The sequence below is a fragment of the Vanacampus margaritifer genome, chromosome 1 (genome assembly GCF_051991255.1).
Source record: "Vanacampus margaritifer isolate UIUO_Vmar chromosome 1, RoL_Vmar_1.0, whole genome shotgun sequence".
Taxonomy (NCBI): Eukaryota; Metazoa; Chordata; class Actinopteri; order Syngnathiformes; family Syngnathidae; genus Vanacampus; species Vanacampus margaritifer.
Window position 1 is genome coordinate 38661069 of NC_135432.1, and position 18747 is coordinate 38679815.

Genomic DNA, 18747 nt, shown 5'->3' on the forward strand with positions numbered 1-18747 from the left:
ATCAACCCCCCTTGTTTCCTTACCAGGAGGGCGGAGTTGCCATTCCCTCAGTCCAGACCCACCTCCGCCGGGCTCGCAGGGTTTGGCAAGACACTAGGAAGGCCCTGTGCTGCACCTCGGACCGCAACAAGCGGCTCGCGGACAGGCACCGGGTTCCGGCATCGCTCTACCAACCGGGTCAGAAGGTGTGGCTCTCCACTAGGGACCTACAGTTGGCGGGGAGTTCAAAGAAGCTGGGGCCGCGGTTCATCGGCCCGTTTGAGGTCAACGCTATGGTCAACCCGGTAGCTGTCCGGCTCAACCTGCCCCCTACTCTCATGGTACACCCAGTATTCCACACGTCCCTGCTTAAGCCTGTCTCTGCCAGCCCCTTGTGCCCGCCGATCGCGCCCCCGCCGCCTCCCCGGGTCGTGGGGGGGCAGCCGGTGTACACAGTAAGGGACATTCTGGACTCTCGAAAGCGGGGCAGAGGGTTTCAGTATCTGGTCGACTGGGAGGGGTACGGACCCGAGGACCGCCAGTGGGTTCCCCGCTCCTGGATATTGGACCAGTCCCTCGTCCGGGATTTCCATTTAGCACACCCATCGGCGCCGGGTGGTCCGCCTAGGGGCGTCGTTAAGGGGGGGTACTGTCATGATTTGGGTCAGCTGGTGGGCTCCGCCCACCATACACACCTGCTGCCCATCATGCCATCTTGCCATCAGACCTCAATAAAAGCCTGATGGACACAGCAAGGAGTGTCGGGTGATTACTCCGAGACGCCGCTCTCCTGACCCGACTGTACTCGTCCTACAAGTGTTTCTCCTGCTGCCCATGACTGACCTTTTTGCCGCCACTGTGCGTGCTTTTGAGTTTGTTTGTGATCCGCCTGTGCGCGTGAGTTTGTTTGCTTTTGTCCGCCTGTGTGCGTGATTTTGAGTTTGTTTGCTACCCGCCTGTGCGCGTGAGTTTGTGTTTACTTTTGTGCGTGATTTTGTGTTTTCGTTTATTGCTACATTAAATGTAAGTTATCCGCATCCCTGCCGTGGCTCGCCTTCCTCACTGCATCTGGGTCCTCCCTTCTCAAGCCGTGACATAAACAAGTCAAGAACAAAAGAAAAGACGAAAATCAGAGCCAAGTCAAGAGCAAGGAACGGAAGGACTAAAGAAACTCAAGAACCAAGTCAATAACCTAAAAACTAGGCCAAGACCCAAGTCCGGAAAGAACCAAGCTACAACCAACACAGAACAAACAAAATCAATAATTGAAGTAACAAGTCAACAAGAAGAACCACACCAAAATCCAAAGAATCAAGTCAAGAACAAAGAACTAAGAAGAAAAAAGTCAAGCAACAGGAACCAAGTTAAGAACCAAATAACAGACCGAAGAAACAAGTCAAGGACTAAACAAGCAAGTACTGAAGAACAAAGTAAAGAACTAAAAAAACATGTAAAGACTTTTAAAGATTTTTCTCAGATCTTGAATATATGAGACCAATAATTTCACTGCAGAATGCTGCATTGCTGTTAGATAGCGCACAGTTGTGGCAATATCCTGCTGCGCAGTGTTCTGTGTGAAAGATAGCTGAATTCTGTTTGTTATGCTGCGGCTCTGATGTTCACTTGATGGAAGGAGGAGGGAGGGATGATAGAGGAGGATGCAATGTGTGTGTGTGTGGGGGGGGGCTTGCACGCTTAAAGCTGCTGTGGTGGCGATCAAGGCACACATCTGCACCGGGTAGACGACAGCACACACATACACACACCTTTGGACGGACCTCCTACAACACTCCCAGGACTTGTTTCCCAACATGCAACAACAGGGCACATTAGAGCTCCAGAAGGATAGCAAAGTGCCAGCGAGGAGGGGGTGCATGTCCGACTGCTCCACGGCCTCAGGTGCTCCTCTGTGGGCTTGGCTGCTGCTGGCCACGCTGCTGGCTCCTGGAGCCTGGAGCCACCTAAGTGAGGAGGAGGAAGAGCTGCTGGTAGAGCTCCACAACCACTACAGAGGGCAGGTGTCCCCGAGTGCCTCCGCCATGCTACCCCTGGTAAGCAGAAGGGAAATGCTCCCATTCATACAATCATGCTAATGATTATTCTCATGAAGGGAGGTACGATGGTCGCATGGTTAGCACATCTGCCTTACAATTCTAAAGTTGGGGTTTGAATCTTTCCTATGTAGCATTTGCATGTCCTTACCGTGCTTGCCTGGATGTTCTCCGGGTACCCCAGCTTCCACACACATTCAAAAAATGGGCATATACATTCATTCAATACTAGAAAATTGCTTAGTTGTGAATGGCTGTTTCTCTATATGTGCCCAGTAATTGGCTACCGATTAGTCCAGAATATAATTTGCCCCTCGCAGAGTCAGCTGGGACAGACAGCAAGAAAGGCGTATGTCATATATTACGCTGTTGTTCCCTCCATCGGGACACCTTTCTGTCATCATCAATCCGGCAATATTTCAAGTCGAACCACATTGTAATCGATTCGTCAATCTGTCATTCCTCAGCAAAATGGGTGTCCATCATCGAGTCATTTGTCATTAACTCATTCACTCCAAGCCAATTTTGCTGAAGCAACCCCCTTCCCCGTTTTACTGGATTTTGACTGATTTTGCAAGGCCCACAGACTATTGTGTTCTATTGCTATAAAAATATTGGAACCTACCAAAAAAAAGATTAGAGTCTCTTCTTTCATCATCTACATTTTTATTTGTTTCCGTTTTGTAGCAATTAGCATTAGAATATAGCCAAGTTTCATCATTATTCACAAATCTGTTTGTGAATAAGTGGGGGAAACAGCTTGTTGCAACATGGACCTGGTTTATTTATTATACTCTAATGCCACCTGCTGGCCATTTTTGTAATAACTACTATTGCTTCATGCATTCTCTTAAATTCAGAAGCTGCATCAAAGCCTTCTGTATGCTATAGCATAAAAAAAAACATTTTTTTTAAAAAAACATGAATACGTCTTTGGGAGCATGGTAGTCTTTAAAAAAAGAATGTATTTATATGTTTTGAGGAGCAAATGAGTTGAAATGTCATTGACGGATTGACGGACCTTCCATCGATATTGACAGAATGCCCACCTCTTGGAATTTTAACATTAGACAGAATAACAGGTTTTTTTTTCTTTCAAACTAACAAGAAATTAACATCAACTTCGGGAGTGATATTCCTTCAAATAATGAATATTCACATACAAACGCTGTGGAAAGACATACACAGGTAAGATACCAAACACTAAGGCACAATTATTTTCCAGATCTGCGAAAAACTAGTTATATTAATGGCACAAATGAAGTGAATTTCATGTTAAATTAGTTAAAGAATAAAGTATTCAACAGACCTTTTTCACAAAACCTGGAAGTTAAGTGTTCGTTGTGTGCATCAACTTCCGGTGTCGTTCACAGCGACTGGAACAATGCAGCAGGCAAAAAATAAAAGCCACCATATCTGAATGCCAATATAAGCCAAAATACTGTGGCAATTGTTTTTATATTTTCAGAGGTTGAACTGGGCATAAGACATAGAGATGTGTGGGTGGATATTGGTGACTGATGTTCTTGTGTTCAAAAAGAAGCGTCCACTTGCAGAGGTGGCAAATCCAGGTCCAGAAAGTTAAAAGCCTGCCACAGTTTGGCTTTGGCCCCAGGTGCTAGCTAGCTCGCTCCCCGGGAACTAGCTATCTAGCACGAGGGGCTAAAGCCAAACTGTGGCAGGGTTTTTACTTTCTGGACCTGGATTTGCCATCTCTGTACTTGCCTTTTTATGTTCGCTTCTGCCTTCAACTAGCTTTTATTTCAAACTCCTTTCTGGAACCCCCGGGTCCCTTAAGGCTACACTGCAATCTCTGGGTTAGCACAAACCACTACAGTGACCATTCCTAAAAGTTTTCTGACCTTAGGCGACATGAAGCGTTTTTTACAGTCCCCTTTTCAATGAGATTCTTGTGGAAAAATGCGTACCCTTTGTTCATTCTTCTTTATTTGTGATGGAGTTTTCTTGTAGAATGCTTGTTTCCACATCGGCAAAGGTGACTTTTGGCAAATGCTTGAGATAATGTACAATATACTCTGCGACCCATCTTGCTTCTAGCGCTTAATATAAGGACAGGAAGTTGAGACACACAACGATCACTTAGCTTCCGGGTTTTGTGAAAAAGGTCTATGTGCATGGATGAATATACATGAGGCTATAATAATAATTAATCAGATTAATCACATCTTAGAATTTTGATTAATCGCTTAATAAAAAAGGCTTTTTTTATCAACATTTTTTTCCCGCCAAATTTGAAAAGCACTGATTATGTGTTCATTCTTTTGAAATTTAATGTTATGAGGACGTCTTTTTTGATCCACTGCACACGCTCATCCTCCTCTTTTTCTAATTAGTTAATTACTTAATTATATATAATAATATATAAATTATTATAAATAATAATTTAAAATGGAAAAAAAACACCCCAATATTTTGACATGAACAAATATTCTAAATGTGATATGCAAACATTTATTAAATGCTTTACTTTAATGCATGTAATTATGTTTATTGCTAAAACACAACCTGTGCTAAACGTAGCCATCCGCTGTCACGCTGAAGGATAATCTATTATGAAAATTAAAAATGCGATTAATCTGCGTTAATTTATGATTAATGCGATCATTTTTTTGTGATTAATTAATCAGTTAACACTTTAACTTTGACAGCACTAATAAATACCACGTTCTGAAATCACTGAACATCCATCCATCCATCCATTTTCTGAACCACTTATTCCAATGTTTTTTTTTTATCATGATTTTAATCTCAATCAAAAATAATCGTGATTATATTTTTTTTCCATAATTGTTCTGGGGTTGGAACAATGAACTTAGTTTGAAAAAATTCAGTTATTAACTATGAACTAATGTAATTCATTTTAAAATGGGTGAGCTAAAGTTTGAAGTAGTTTTTGTAGAACTACACACTAACACTTACATTTGTATAGTTAAGTACCTCTGCTTTAAGGAACTGATCCTGTTCCGTCTGTTGGAAAATGTCTGCCCTGTTTTCAAGTAGATTCTCTCAGGAGAGTCCCTCGTAACCCTAAACCTAACCCATTGCTATGCTCATTTATACATACAGCAACACTTGCATTATTGGCACTTTTCTTGGTATCATAGAATGTTTTCCTTGTTTTTTACTCTGCTTTGAATGACGTCCATAGAATGACCTTATCAGCAAATTTCATGAAGTATACAAGGTTATTGTATAGATTTATGTGTAAAATAATAAAACCATTCTTACTTGTGGACAACTGCTGCAATGTGTACGTCAGAGTGCATAATTGGGCAAAAAAAAAATAATCGCAATTACAATTATTTGATTGAGATTGAAATCATCAGGTGGCTCGGGCATCTGGTTCGGATGCCTCCTGGACACCTCCCTGCAGAGGTGTTCCGGCGGGCATGTCCCACCAGCGGGAGGTCCCGGGGACGACCCAGTACACGCTGGAGAGACTATTCTCTCGGCTGGCCTGGGAACACCTTGGGATCCCGCCGGAGGAGCTGGTTGAAGTGGCTGGGCAGAGGGCTTCCCTCTTAAAAATGCTGCCCCCGCGACCCGACCCAGGATAAGTGGTAGTAAATGGATGGATGGATGAAATCACCATTAAGAAAGCAATTTGTGATTTAAAAACTTAGTATTTATTCAACTAATAAAACTCAACTATTCAAAAGTGTCATCATAGCGTCATGCCCATTCATCCCTGCACTTTAAAGAGTTGAACACTATTGTTTTTGTCAAGTATAAATTACCTCGTAAAAATCATGTGAAATACAAGCCTCTTGCATTAGTATTCCTGATTTTCATTCTTAAGCATTGACCTTATCTTTTTATCATATTTATTGTTTATCTTTTGTTATTGTGTTAAGTCTTGGGACTTACTAGGCTAACATAACCTGGCAAGAGCCAGACTGATCATGTGAATCACTCAAAGGAGTTCTCCACATTATCATTCTAGTGTGATTTGATGCAGCGTCTGCAGTGATGCGGACTCTGTTTCGGTCTGTTGTGGTGAGAAAGGAGCTGAGCCGAAAGGCGAAGCTCTTGAATTACCGGTCTATATATGTTCCTACCCTCACCTATGGTAACGAACCGAAAGAACAAGATCCCAGATACAAGCGGCCAAAATGAGTTTCCTCCGCAGGGTCTCCGAGTTCTAACTTAGACATAGGGTGAGAAGCTCGGTCATCCGGGAGGGATTCGGAGTCGAGCCGCTGCTCCTCCACGTTGAGATTTGACATTTTAAAGGGTCCCACAAGTCCAGACCTCTTTTTTGAGGGTCAAGAATTAGTTTTAGAATTTAGGTTTGAATTGGATTTTGGTTGGGGTTAGGGTAAGGTAATCAGTTGTGATGGTTAAGGTTGGGGTGAGAGGCTAGGAAATGCAATGTGTCAATGGCATGTCTCCACTTAGATAGCAAGACAAACGTGTGTGTGTGTGTGTGTGTGTGTGTGTGTGTGTGTGTGCGCGTGCGTGTCCAAACACTAAGTCAGTCCAGAAGTGGAGAGCCTTGAAAGAAAAAGGAGAACAGCCATGATTATTTACACTTGTTGTTTGTTGCATTTGTTGTGGGTCGACAATAATTAAGAACACTTGCCTGTACGCACGCGCGCACACAGACATACACACCTATTGCATTTTTTTTCCTGTCCTTTTGGTACATTTCTCACATCAGAACTGAAATTCTCAAAGCTACTGCACATCATTGTGTAACTTGTGCACATCAAACTCACCAGCTTTGCAGTGCCCTCCAAAAGTATTGGAATGGCAGGGTTAATTCCTTTGTTTTTGTGGTATATGAAGACATTTGGGTTTCAGACTAATAGATGAAGATTAGACAAAAGTTCAGAATTTCAGCTTTTATTTAATGATATTTGCATTTTGATGTGCAAAACAGGGGTTTCAAACTCATATATTACCAAGTAGGCCAGATCAATAAATTCATGGAATATAACCCTTTAAGCGCATATAACTGAAGAAAAATTTTGCGCTATTTGCAGGTCATCCCTAAATAGCAGGGCTCAACTGTAAATATATTGTTCATATCTATATCTCTATCCCTCTCTCTCTCTCTCTCTCTCTCTCTCTCTCTCTCTCTCTCTCTCTCTCTCTCTCTCTCTCTCTCTCTCTCTCTCTCTCTCTCTCTCTCTCTCTCTCTCTCTATATATATATATATATATATATATATATATATATTTTTTTTTTTTAAACAAACCGTAACTTTCGGTGGTATGTAAAATTACGACATTCAGGGCAATTAAGTTGCACTACTGATCAGAGGATTGCTTGTGAAATTACAAATGTATGTTTTGATTGTAGCCAAGCTGATTAATTGGTCCGGCAATACTATTATTATTATTTTTTGCTTTAAAAAAAATCATCCCATAGGCCAGATTAAACCCCTTTGTGGACCTGATCTGGCCCGCGGGCCGTACATTTGACAACCCTGTGTTAAAGGAACACAAGATTTATAACTCATTTTCCAGTATTCGATTAGGAATTCTGTATAAAGAATAAAAGTGCAAACATCTCTGGCATCATAGTCCCAGATTTGTATTTTTTTTTTAAACCAATTAAGTATTAAAATAAGAATATACCGTGGTGAACGCCATTATCCTGGTCACGTGATCATGATGACGTATCCGGTGCTTAAATGACAGCTGCCTTTGTTAATTTGAATGGGAATTTGCTGATGTAATTAGCAAAAAAAATGCCATCTTCTATTGTCAAATACTGTTCGACAGATTAATGCCTAGACCCAAATAACAAAAATCTGGAATTAACATAAGTGTAAGTCTCCGTCCTGTCTATATGTGGATATTAAAGAATTTGTATTCAGTAAGTAGCTAACCAAAACAGCAGCACTAAAGCACAAAAACAGTCAATGTGAGGTTAAAATGATCTCATGTTATGTACAGTACAACTGGTGACATCTTGCGACAATCAAGTGGTACTTTAAAGCTGCTTTATGTAACAATTTGCCCCAAAATATCTTTACAATAACCTTTTTATTTGACCAGTTATGACTGAAACATCTTCTAAATAATAGATTAAACCTAAGATGTTCACAATGGGTACTCCTCCAAGCCACTGGCCAACACTTTTCATATTGGATTTGGGTTCGAATTTCCTGCCCTCTATCTACAGCAGGGATGGATTTAAAAAAAATTGGGGCCCCAGGCCAAGGTAAGCATAGGGCCCTTTGGAATGAGAAGACAACACACACATTTTGTTTTGTTTTTTACCAGCAGGTTCTCTGGCAGAATCTTTAGGATGGTTAACAGAAATAGAATTGATTTCACTTCATAATTTCTAACTGACAGCATACCTGTATATGCAAAAGTGATTTGACATTACACACTTTATACTTGGGCAGCAGCAGGAGCAAGACAGTAGAGGCTGTTCTCCATGTTGTGGTGCTGAAGGGAGAAGACAACACACATAACAGCTCAATTATATAGATAAATGCATTTGAACAGAATACACCTATCATTTGTGTGAAGAAAGCACCTATCATGCTCCCCATCTCTCCTTGGTGTAGCAATAAGATTATTTTGTCTTAACATTTGTTCCATACGTATAAGGGCCAAATTAACTTGAATTCTAATGGTTTATAGAGTTATTTTTTTACGGCATATTAGGGCCACGTATACAATATATATAATTATTTTCGAGGGGGGGTAATATTGTAAGAAAAAAAAACTTGCATATATGCTACTTTATAAAGTGGCAACGTGGCAAATTTGCCACTTTATAAAGCAGGATGGAGACGGATTTATTCTTAATTTAAACTTTACTGATACACGGCTGGTTAGGACGTCCGCCTCTTTGAATATTGCCCCCACCCTCTAAAAAAAAAAAATATATATATGTGGCCCTAATACGCTATCGAAGTTTAAGTTCACACGTTATGGAATAGTGTTGCACGGGATACCGGTACCAATACCGTACCTCGATGTTTTGGCGTAAAAAAAACGGCTCGGTATCATTTTTTCTTAGTACCGGTACTTAAAAAAAATAATACGAGACAGACCGCCAACTCTGTTTTAAAGGCAGGTACACATAACAGCATGGCCGCCTGTCTACAGATATGTGGAAAACGCCTTAAGTAAGCAACACGGCTCTTTCAGTGTGTGTGCGAGAGGCCGCAGGAAGATGGCTTCACGTACTGAAGTGCTCGCTGGACTTGCATTCCTCGTTGAGAAGCATGAAGCGCTAATTAAGCTTATTAAGTGTAGCTGGCCGTGCACTCCTCGTTGAGAAGTATGACGCGCTAATTAAGGCTGCGAGCGCAAGCAGAGTGGAAGCCATGCGACAGTATTGGCATTGCCTACGCATGTTTTCAATAAACACATGACGAACACAAGTGTGGTTTTCAATTTTAGAAACGTTTTGTATCAAGAGCAAATGTTTTTCGCAGAGAAGCAGAAGAAAAAGCAGCAATCATTCCTGCATTGGACTCAAGGTGCGTTCAATGAACGGGCACACAGTAGGAAAAAGATGACTGACAGAGCAACAGACAAGGGTTGTGACGTTTTTTGGACACTTCCCTTAAAAATAAGTGGAGTGGGAATTATTTTGTTCTCAGTTTGTAGTATTTAATTAATTGGGAGCGTAATGGAGAAGAGCCGAGACATGCACGCAGACTCAAGCTGTTGCGTTTCCGCAGTGGTTGATCCCAAAAAACGCAGACAACCAGTAAGGCGTACAAAATTTAACCCACAAAGCACACTATACAAAAAGTACAATTGAGGGATCTTGCAACAGGCAAGAGATAAGGTAACAAAAAGCGCACGTCAAACGCGGACAAGCTAATTAACACAAAGAGCTTGCACCAGGGAAACGGTAGCAAGTACAAAGCTCAAGCAAGAAGATCAAAACTTAAAAGGAGCAAGGCAGGCAAACAAGAACAGGTATACAGAAGCGAGATCGTGGAGTCGAGGCTAAACTTGGACTGTGGCGAAGAGCAAGGTAGTAGTCCAGAAAGTGTGGTGGGGCAGAGGAAATTCTGGCTTCTCTGTGTAGGCTGCTGAACTGACGATCTGAGAAGATGCATGGACTAAACTCCAGTTCAATTGCCATATAGCGCTAAAATTGTCTCTTATTATTTTACTGGACAAATAAAGGTCTCCCTCCATCTGCAGTTAAGTAAATGACGGCCCCTATGTAGACACATGGTAGTAGCATGAGTTAATGTCAATGAAGTTGAAAATATGAGTGTGAATGATGATGATGACGCTTGCAGTGACCTATGAGACCTTCACTCACTCCCTGCTTCTTCAGAAATGGGACCCGACGCTGAAGGTGCTGGCTGAGGGCTATTCCGCCAAGTGCATCTGGAACCACAACCCGGACCTGGAGGACACCGGAGAGAACCTGTACGCTGGAACTGGACCCCTGGACCTGCGGATGGCACTGGAGAAGTGGTTCCTGGGTGAGTGAGACTGCAGAGGACGCACATGACAAAGTCAATGAAAGCTAGACTATTTGCTGTGTGGTTTCGATCCCCGGAATGGGCGGCAATGGTTACTTGATATAATATTGATATATTGATATAGTGCATGATCTAGTTTTGTTTTAGTAGCTAGGCTGGTAGTTGATTTTAAAGTAAGTTAAAGACATGTACTTTAAAATTCGGCCTAAAACAATATTGAGATTTAATAGCGACTATTTTTCTCAATTTTTGTTCATTGCTCACTAAATATTGTTTTATGACATTATTTATACTATATATATGTCTCATGACAAACTCATTTTACATTAATTCAGGCCACTTGTGTTACCAGTAATAACTACAAACTGCTCAAGTCAATCAAGTCATGATAATTTTATTATTGCGAGGATGTAAAAATGACAGATTTTTGTGTATTTTGTGTGTATTATGTGTATTTGTATTAAAAACAGGACAGTTTTATGGAATACTTTATTTTTATTTTTATGGAATTTTAGAGTATATCCACTTTTCGTGGGATGATACGGGTAACTCTTGATTCGATACTGTGACGATATGTGGTTAGGGTTAGTTGGATATCATTTGTTCCAGTTTTCCATCTAAATGAATGGAGGGTTCTGCATGCCTAGGTGGCGCTATTGAGTGATATTCTTTTTTTCATTTTTTGATTGGATATCATTCGTTCCACTTTTCCATCTAAATGAATGGTACTGTATGTTTAGGTGGCGCTATTGAGTGATTTTCTTTCTTTTTTTGTGCATCAATCTATTGGATATCATTAATTCCACTTTTGCATCTAAATGAATGGAGGGTACTGCATGCCTAGGTGGCGCTATTGAGTGATTTTTTTTTTCATTTTTTCATTGGATATCATTCGTTCCACTTTTCCATCTAAATGAATGGTACTGTATGGCTAGGTGGCGCTATTGAGTGATTTTTTTGTTGTTGCATTTATCCATTGGATATCATTAGTTACTCTTTTCCATCTAAATGAATGGAGGGTAATGCATGCCTAGGTGGCGCTATTGAGTGATTTTTTGTTGTTGCATTTATCCATTGGATATCATTAGTTACTCTTTTCCATCTAAATGAATAGAGGGTACTGCATGCTTAGGTGGCGGTATTGAGTGATTTTTTTGTGTATTTTTCCATTGGATATCATTAGTTCCAGTTTTTCATCTAAATGAATGGAGGGCACTGGATGCCTAGGTGGTGCTATTGAGTGATTTTTTTTGTTTTGTTTTTTGCATTTTTTCAATTGGATATCATTAGTTCCTCTTTTCCATCTAAATGAATGGAGGGTACTCCATTTCTAGGTGGTGCTATTGAGTGATTTTCTTTATTTTTTTGTGCATCTTTCCATTGGATATCATTAATTCCACTTTTCCATCTAAATTAATTAAGGTCTTCCCATGGGCCCACCACCGGTAGGAGGGGCCAAAGGGGTCGGGTGCGCAGTGAGTTGGGTGGCAGCCAAAGGCGGGGGCCTTGGCGGTCCGACCCCCGGCTACTGAAGCTAGCTCTGGGGACATGGAATGTCACCTCTCTGGCAGGGAAGGAGCCCGAGCTGGTGTGCAAGGCTGAGAAGTTCCGACTAGATATAGTCGGACTCGCCTCCACACACAGCTTGGGTTCTGGTACCAATTCTCTCGAGAGGGGCTGGACTCTCTTCCACTCTGTAGTTGCCCACGGTGAGAGGCGCAGAGCAGGTGTGGGCATACTCATTGCCCCCTGGCTAGGCGCCTGAACGTTGGGGTTTACCCCGGTGAATGAGAGAGTAGCCTCCCTCCGCCTTCGGGTGGGGGGACGGGTCCTAACTGTTGTTTGTGCTTACGAACTGAACAGCAGCTCAGAGTACTCACCCATTCTGAAGTCCTTGGAGGGTGTGCTGGAGAGCGCTCCCCCTCGGGACTCCCTCGTTCTGCTGCGGGACTTCAACGCTCACGTGGGTAATGACAGTGAGACCTGGAGGTGCGTGATTGGGAGGAACGGAACCACCCCCCCCCCCCAATCTAAACACGAGCTGTGTTTTGTTATTGGACTTCTGTGCTCGCCACGGACTAACCATAAGAAACACCATGTTCAAACACAAGGCCGCAGTTCGATGATCGACTTTGTAGTCGTGTCATCGGATTTGTGGACGTATGTGTTGGACACTTGGGTTAAGAGAGGGGTGGAGCTGTCAACTGATCACCACCTGGTGTTGACTCCGATGGCGAGGTAAGATGCTGGACCAACCGGGCAGACCCAAACGTATTTTGAGGGTCTGCTGGGAACGTCTGGCAGAATCCCCTGTCAGAAAGAATTTCAACACCCACCTCCGGCAGAACTTCTCCCTTATCCCGAGGGAAGCGGGGGACATTGAGTCCGAGTGGACCATGTTCCGCGCTTCCATTGTTGAGGCGGCCGATCGGAGCTGTGGCCGTAAGGTGGTTGGTGCCTGTCGTGGCGGCAATCCTCGGAAGGATGCCGTCAAGGTGAAGAAGGAGTCCTATTGGGCCTTTTTGGCCTGTGGGACTCCGGAGGCTGCTGACGGGTACCGGCTGACCAAGCGGAATGTGGCTTCGGTGGTCACTGAGGCAAAAACTCGGACATGGGAGGAGTTCGGTGAGGCCATGGAAAACAACTTCTGGACGGCTTAGAAGAAATTCTGGTTCACCATCCGGCGTTTCAGGAGAGGAAAGCAGTGCGCCATTAACACTGTGTATAGTGGAGATGGGGTGCTGCTGAACTTGACTCGGGACGTCGTGAATCGGTGGGGAAAATACTTCGAAGACCTCCTTAATTCCACCGACACACCTTCCTTGGAACATGGAACCTGCAAAAGCAAAGATTAGAGTCTCTTCTTTCATCAGGAAAAAAAAATAAGTTTCTGTTTTGCAGCAATTAGCATTAGAATATAGCAAAGTTTCATCATTATTCACATTCCTGTTGAAAACACTGACAAAAAGAGCTTGTTGCAACATGGTCCTGGCTGATCTCTTATACTCTGCTGCCACTTGCTGGCCATTTTTTGTAATAACTACCATTGCTTTAAGCAACCTCTTCAGGTCAGAAGCTGCAGCAAAGTCTTCTGTATGCTCTAGCATAAAAAGACATAAAAAAATATATATAATCCTGTTTTTGGGAATGCAGGACAATATTAATAAAAGGTATTTATAGGTTTTTAGGTTTGAATTAGTTAAACACAGCCTAATGGGCACATAAAATGTCTCACAAATGAATTATTATATTTTTATACACCTGTCACAAATTCCAAATTCAATAACTAAAATTGTGTGTGTGTGTGTGTGTGTGTAGAACATCTGAACTATGACTTCCATAACAACAGTTGTGATGACGACAAGATGTGTGGACATTACACACAGGTCAGTGACATGTGCATACACATGCGGGTTGTTTTTTGTGCAAAACAGGGACATCATTTCCTAGCCCCTTCTCCTAAAGTCCTTAACCTAAACTCAACCATAACCCATATCAAACTAAACTCTTGACCCTCAAAAAGACCTCACCTACAATTGGGGACCTCCAAAATGTCCCCATTTGTAGGTGAAGCCCCTATTTGTTGAAAGTAATGAGGACCTCCAAAATGTCCCCATATGTAGGTGAGGTCCTTATTTGTCTGTGAAAAGTCAGAATGATTCTGTAGTATAAGCGGTCGTCCAGAGGAAGGCGTGCCCAGTACAGAGTCCCCTTGTGGCTCCGGTTACGTCCCCCAAACGTCAGCCAACTGGTCCATCTAAGTATCTTTCATGTTCAGCACAGTTGACAAGGTTTCTGCATTCTTCCACAATCTAGTAGATGTAAGTGACATGTGAGACTTTGCCATAACTTTTCAGATGGTGTGGTCAGATACTCACAGGGTGGGCTGTGCCGCCCACCTGTGTAACAACATGGAGGGACTTGTGTTGGAGAAGATCTCTTTCCTGGTGTGCAACTACTACCCAGCGTCAGTGCTAACTTCTCTAGATTACTAGAGCTAATGCTAACAACAGCAGGGGTGACAAATCCAGGTCCAGAAAATAAAAACCCTGCCACAGTTTTGCTTTAACCATTGATGCTAGCTGTCTAGCTCCCTAGCAGGTAAACGAGCACCATGGGAGCTAGCTATGAAGCTAGCTAGCTAGCACCTGGGACTAAAGCCAAATTGTGTCAGATGTCTTACTTTCTGAACCTGGATTTGCCACCTCTGAACAGCACTGCTACCCAATGACTTTTTCATCATTACCGTAGCGAATGCTATTGCTAACAGTTACCATAGCTAATGGTATTGCTAACAGTACTGCTATTTAGCATTAGTGAGCTACTTTCTAGAACTAATGCTAACTACTGGAGTGCCACAGCGGAGTAAGTGAAGTGCCTTATGGAGACCAGAGTATTTGCAATGTGCTAACACTGATGTGTGTGTGTGTGTGTGTGTGTGTGCGTGTGTGTGTGTGCGTGTGTGTGCGTGTGTGTGTGCGCGTGTGTGTGTGTGTGTGTGTGTGTGTGTGCGTGTGTGTGTGTGTGTGTGTGTGTGCGTGCGTGTGTGTGTGTCAGTGCGTACGTGCGTGCGTGCGTGCGTGTGTGTGTGTGCAGTGGGAACTACGAAGATGAGCACCCTTATGCGGAAGGAGACTCATGCTCCCAATGTCCGGAAAAACTGCAAACATGTGAAAACAACCTCTGTGGTATGACATTATCCTAATTAACTTCCTGCTAATAAACACACATGCATCCATGCACGTACACACATTGTAATACATTTATTATTACTAGGGGTGTCAAAATTAGTGAGTTAATTTTGAGTTGATTTATAGTTCCTTTAACGCCACTAATTTTTTTAAACATGCGATTAATGACCGCCCTTTACTTGGAAAGCCTGTACAGGCGGAATTCCAGTCACAACGCAGCAGACACGTCCACGTCAAAATTTAGCAGTAATAAATGTAATAATAATGCATATATTTATGGAGACTGGGGTCAAGGTGTATTTTAGAATTTAAAAAATGTGCAGAATTTCACAAGTTACTTCATGTTAAAGATTAGATAGCTCTTAATATGAAAAGAAAAATGCACTGAGCTATCATCAACGTCTTACAAATGCAATTATGCCATCTAGTAGCAGAAAAATGACCTCAACAGAAATCAATATTACACTCATTTTTTACAGTACAGGATATCGTTTTAATTTTAACTCAATTGCTTCAAACAATGTTTCAAAATGCATTATGAAATTACTGTATCAATAACTAAAAGGTGCAGCCATATTTCTATTAGTTTAACATGTTTTTCCCACTTTTGTGTTAACAGGAGTATGAACAATTAATTACTGAATTTAAGATATTTTATTGTACATTGTATTGTACATTTAGAACAGATATAACATTTGCGATTAATTGTGAGTTAACTATTGATGTCATGCGATTAATTACGATTACAAATTGCCTGACACCCCTAATTATTAAGTATATACAAGGTTGGGGAATCCAGGTCCAGAGAGAACAAACCCTGAAACATTTTTACTTTAGTCACAGGTGCTTCTATGCTTCTATGAGCTTGTTTACCTGCCAGTTAAGTAGAAGCACCTGTGGCTAAAGCCAATCTGTGGTTCTATGAGCTCGTTTACCTGCCAGTTAAGTAGAAGCACCTGTGGCTAAAGCCAATCTGTGGCAGGGTTTTTACTTTCTGGACCTGTATTCCCCAACTCTGAGTATATACTACATAATTTGGCCACGCTATACACCTATTTTGTGCTGCATTATAGAATAAATTATTTTCATGGTTTTCATGGTACAGTATTTTGACCTCAGTACATACTACTTTATTACATAATGCATTATGACTCTACAGTACATTACATGCTACATTATTTGACTACATTTCACATACAATTTTATATTCTATTAATTACTAGATTGTCTGACTACACAACACAATACTTTAATTACCTGCATTACACCCAATTTTTATTACATTGAATTTTCCATTGTTTGACCACAGTATATGTTAATTAAAAAATGATATGTTACATACTATGTAGCTGACTATATTACACACTATATTATTTGATTATGTGTTTGACACGTTTCATGAAATATATCACATATGGGGGCTAAAGTATGTTCAGGGGCAGAGGTGGCAAATCCAGGCCCAGAAGCTAAAAACCCTGCCACAGTTTTGCTTTAGCCCCTGATGCTATCTAGCTAGCTAGCTCCCTAGCAGGTAAACAAGCACCATGGGAGCTAGCTAGGGAACAATCAAGCTAGCACCAGGGGCTAAAGCCAAACTGTGGCAGGGTTTTTACTTTCTGGACCTGGATTTTCTACCTCTGTTCAGGGAGGGAAACACTGGTAAAAGCTAGTAAGATGTTATACTCTGGTTTGTGTGGTTCGTAGTTCCCGACAAGGATGACAATGATGGTAGTCAAGAAGAGATGGTTGAGGAAGAGGGGGAAGAGGAGGATACACTTCTTCTTCCTGACGCAACAATAGAGTCATTCCACCAGACGGACATCACCACTAGAACCAGGAGAACCACGCCTCCACTACTGACTCCCACTCTTTTTCCTCCTCTTGAGACATCCAAGCCCAACTTCATCTCGGGTGAGGAGGAGGAGGAGGAAGAGGGTGTGCTTGTTTTTCCTCTCACAACAGAGTCATACCACCAGGTGGACATCACCACCAAAACCAGCAGAACTATCAGAACCAGCCTTCCGCTACTGACTCCCACTCTTCCTCCTCTTCTCGTGACACCCAATCCCAACTTTATCTTGGGTGAGGAAGAGGAGGAGAGGGAGGGTGTGCTTGTTCGTCCTCTTGCAACAACAGAGTCATGCCACCAAGCAGACAGCCGTTCCCCCCCAATGACTCCCACTCCACCCCAGCGGGAAGCAGCCATGAGGAAGGAGGAGGATTCCAAGTCAGGACAACAAGAACCAAAAATGGATGGCCTGCCAATCATCACAAAATCTCAAAAAGACGTGACCATCACAGTGAATGAAGCCATCTCATGCTCATCACCTCCACCCATGCCTGTGCTTTTACTCTATTTTATCTTCTTTGTCCTTGTCGTGCTGCCATTGTGAGGAAGAGAACCACATGCACACACAAGCACACACATAGAACATATCCTAATAACCAACCTAATAATGAAAAAGCAGGTGACAATTTGTGATGATACCATGTGTATGTATACCTTTATTTGAAATGTGTTTAATGATAGTAATTATAATAATTAAAAGCAGCATGGTGAAGTAGTGGTCAGCACGTCTGCTCGTTTGAGAGATTGTGGGTTTGAATCTCAGCTCAGGCCCTCCAGTGTGGAGTTTGCATGTTGAATGAGGCGGTCAGGAGTGTTGAAGCATGGATGCAACGTAGCATGGTGAGACAACTGAGCAAGGGTGACGAAGTAAGCTACACAATGTAAATCCTTCACATTGTCCACTAGGAGGAGAATACAATCTAAAAACCGGAAGTTTTAAGTATTTTGAAGTTTTTATAAATTTGTTCTGAGTTTGACGAGCCTCTTTTAAGGTTTAAAGTTACAAATGGGAAGTACAAACATCTCATCGCTATCACAGCATAGGCATAGCTTCCATAGTTGTATATAAATAAAGTTTTTTCATAAAACATGTGTCATTTTGCATGATTGCTACTGGCCAACGAGCGTGCACACGCGCGTGCACGCACACACACACACACACACACACACAATGAAATTGTCACATTCGTTGGGGTTGAGGGAAGTAGGGAAGAGGCAGTAACGCAATCAAAAATGTGTAGTTTTAATCAAACAAAAACAAAGAGGTGAAAAACCTGACGTGGCAAGGACATGGACAGAGTATGACATGGGCGTGACGATGACCAAAAGTGACAATGGACCGACAGAGACTGAACAAAAACCAGAAACTAAGGCCCTGTTCACATGGAAGCAAAACCGGCTTTGTTCCTCAAAAAAATCTTGTACACACAGAAACATTTCAAGACATGCGTGTGTCCAAAAGAAGACGCTGAGGACGTTTAACGGCTGTAATGTACATACCAAGTCTGGAGAGGCGCTGTAGCGCAGCCACACGCAGTTAATGGAAAGCGTAGAAGAAGAATCAGCGAAGAAGACGACCCACTGATCTGAATAGCCAAGACTTTTGAAGCCACGAGGCCGCCATATTACTCCTTCCAATACCATGCTTTATTTTCATGATTATGTACATTGTAGATTCTCACTGAAGGCATCAAAACTATGACGACAACTATGACGGAGTTATAAGCTTAACCCAAA

General features: G+C 42.2%; 1 protein-coding gene across 2 annotated transcripts; it reads left to right on the forward strand.

Annotated features, from left to right (window-relative positions):
* The first annotated feature begins 1707 nt into the window (after nucleotides 1-1707).
* LOC144041263 (uncharacterized) lies at nucleotides 1708-17722 on the forward strand. 2 transcript variants are annotated; one of them, XM_077555317.1, is made up of 6 exons: nucleotides 1708-2030; nucleotides 10320-10470; nucleotides 13789-13856; nucleotides 14328-14437; nucleotides 15028-15158; nucleotides 16866-17722. In XM_077555317.1, exons 1-6 carry the CDS (start codon nucleotides 1791-1793, stop codon nucleotides 17552-17554), a joined length of 1389 nt encoding a protein of 462 aa, XP_077411443.1. In that variant the 5' UTR covers nucleotides 1708-1790; the 3' UTR covers nucleotides 17555-17722. The 2 variants fall into 2 exon arrangements, with proteins under 2 accessions (XP_077411443.1, XP_077411444.1); XM_077555318.1 differs by having other exon boundaries at nucleotides 15067-15158.
* Nucleotides 17723-18747: the final 1025 nt, after the last annotated feature.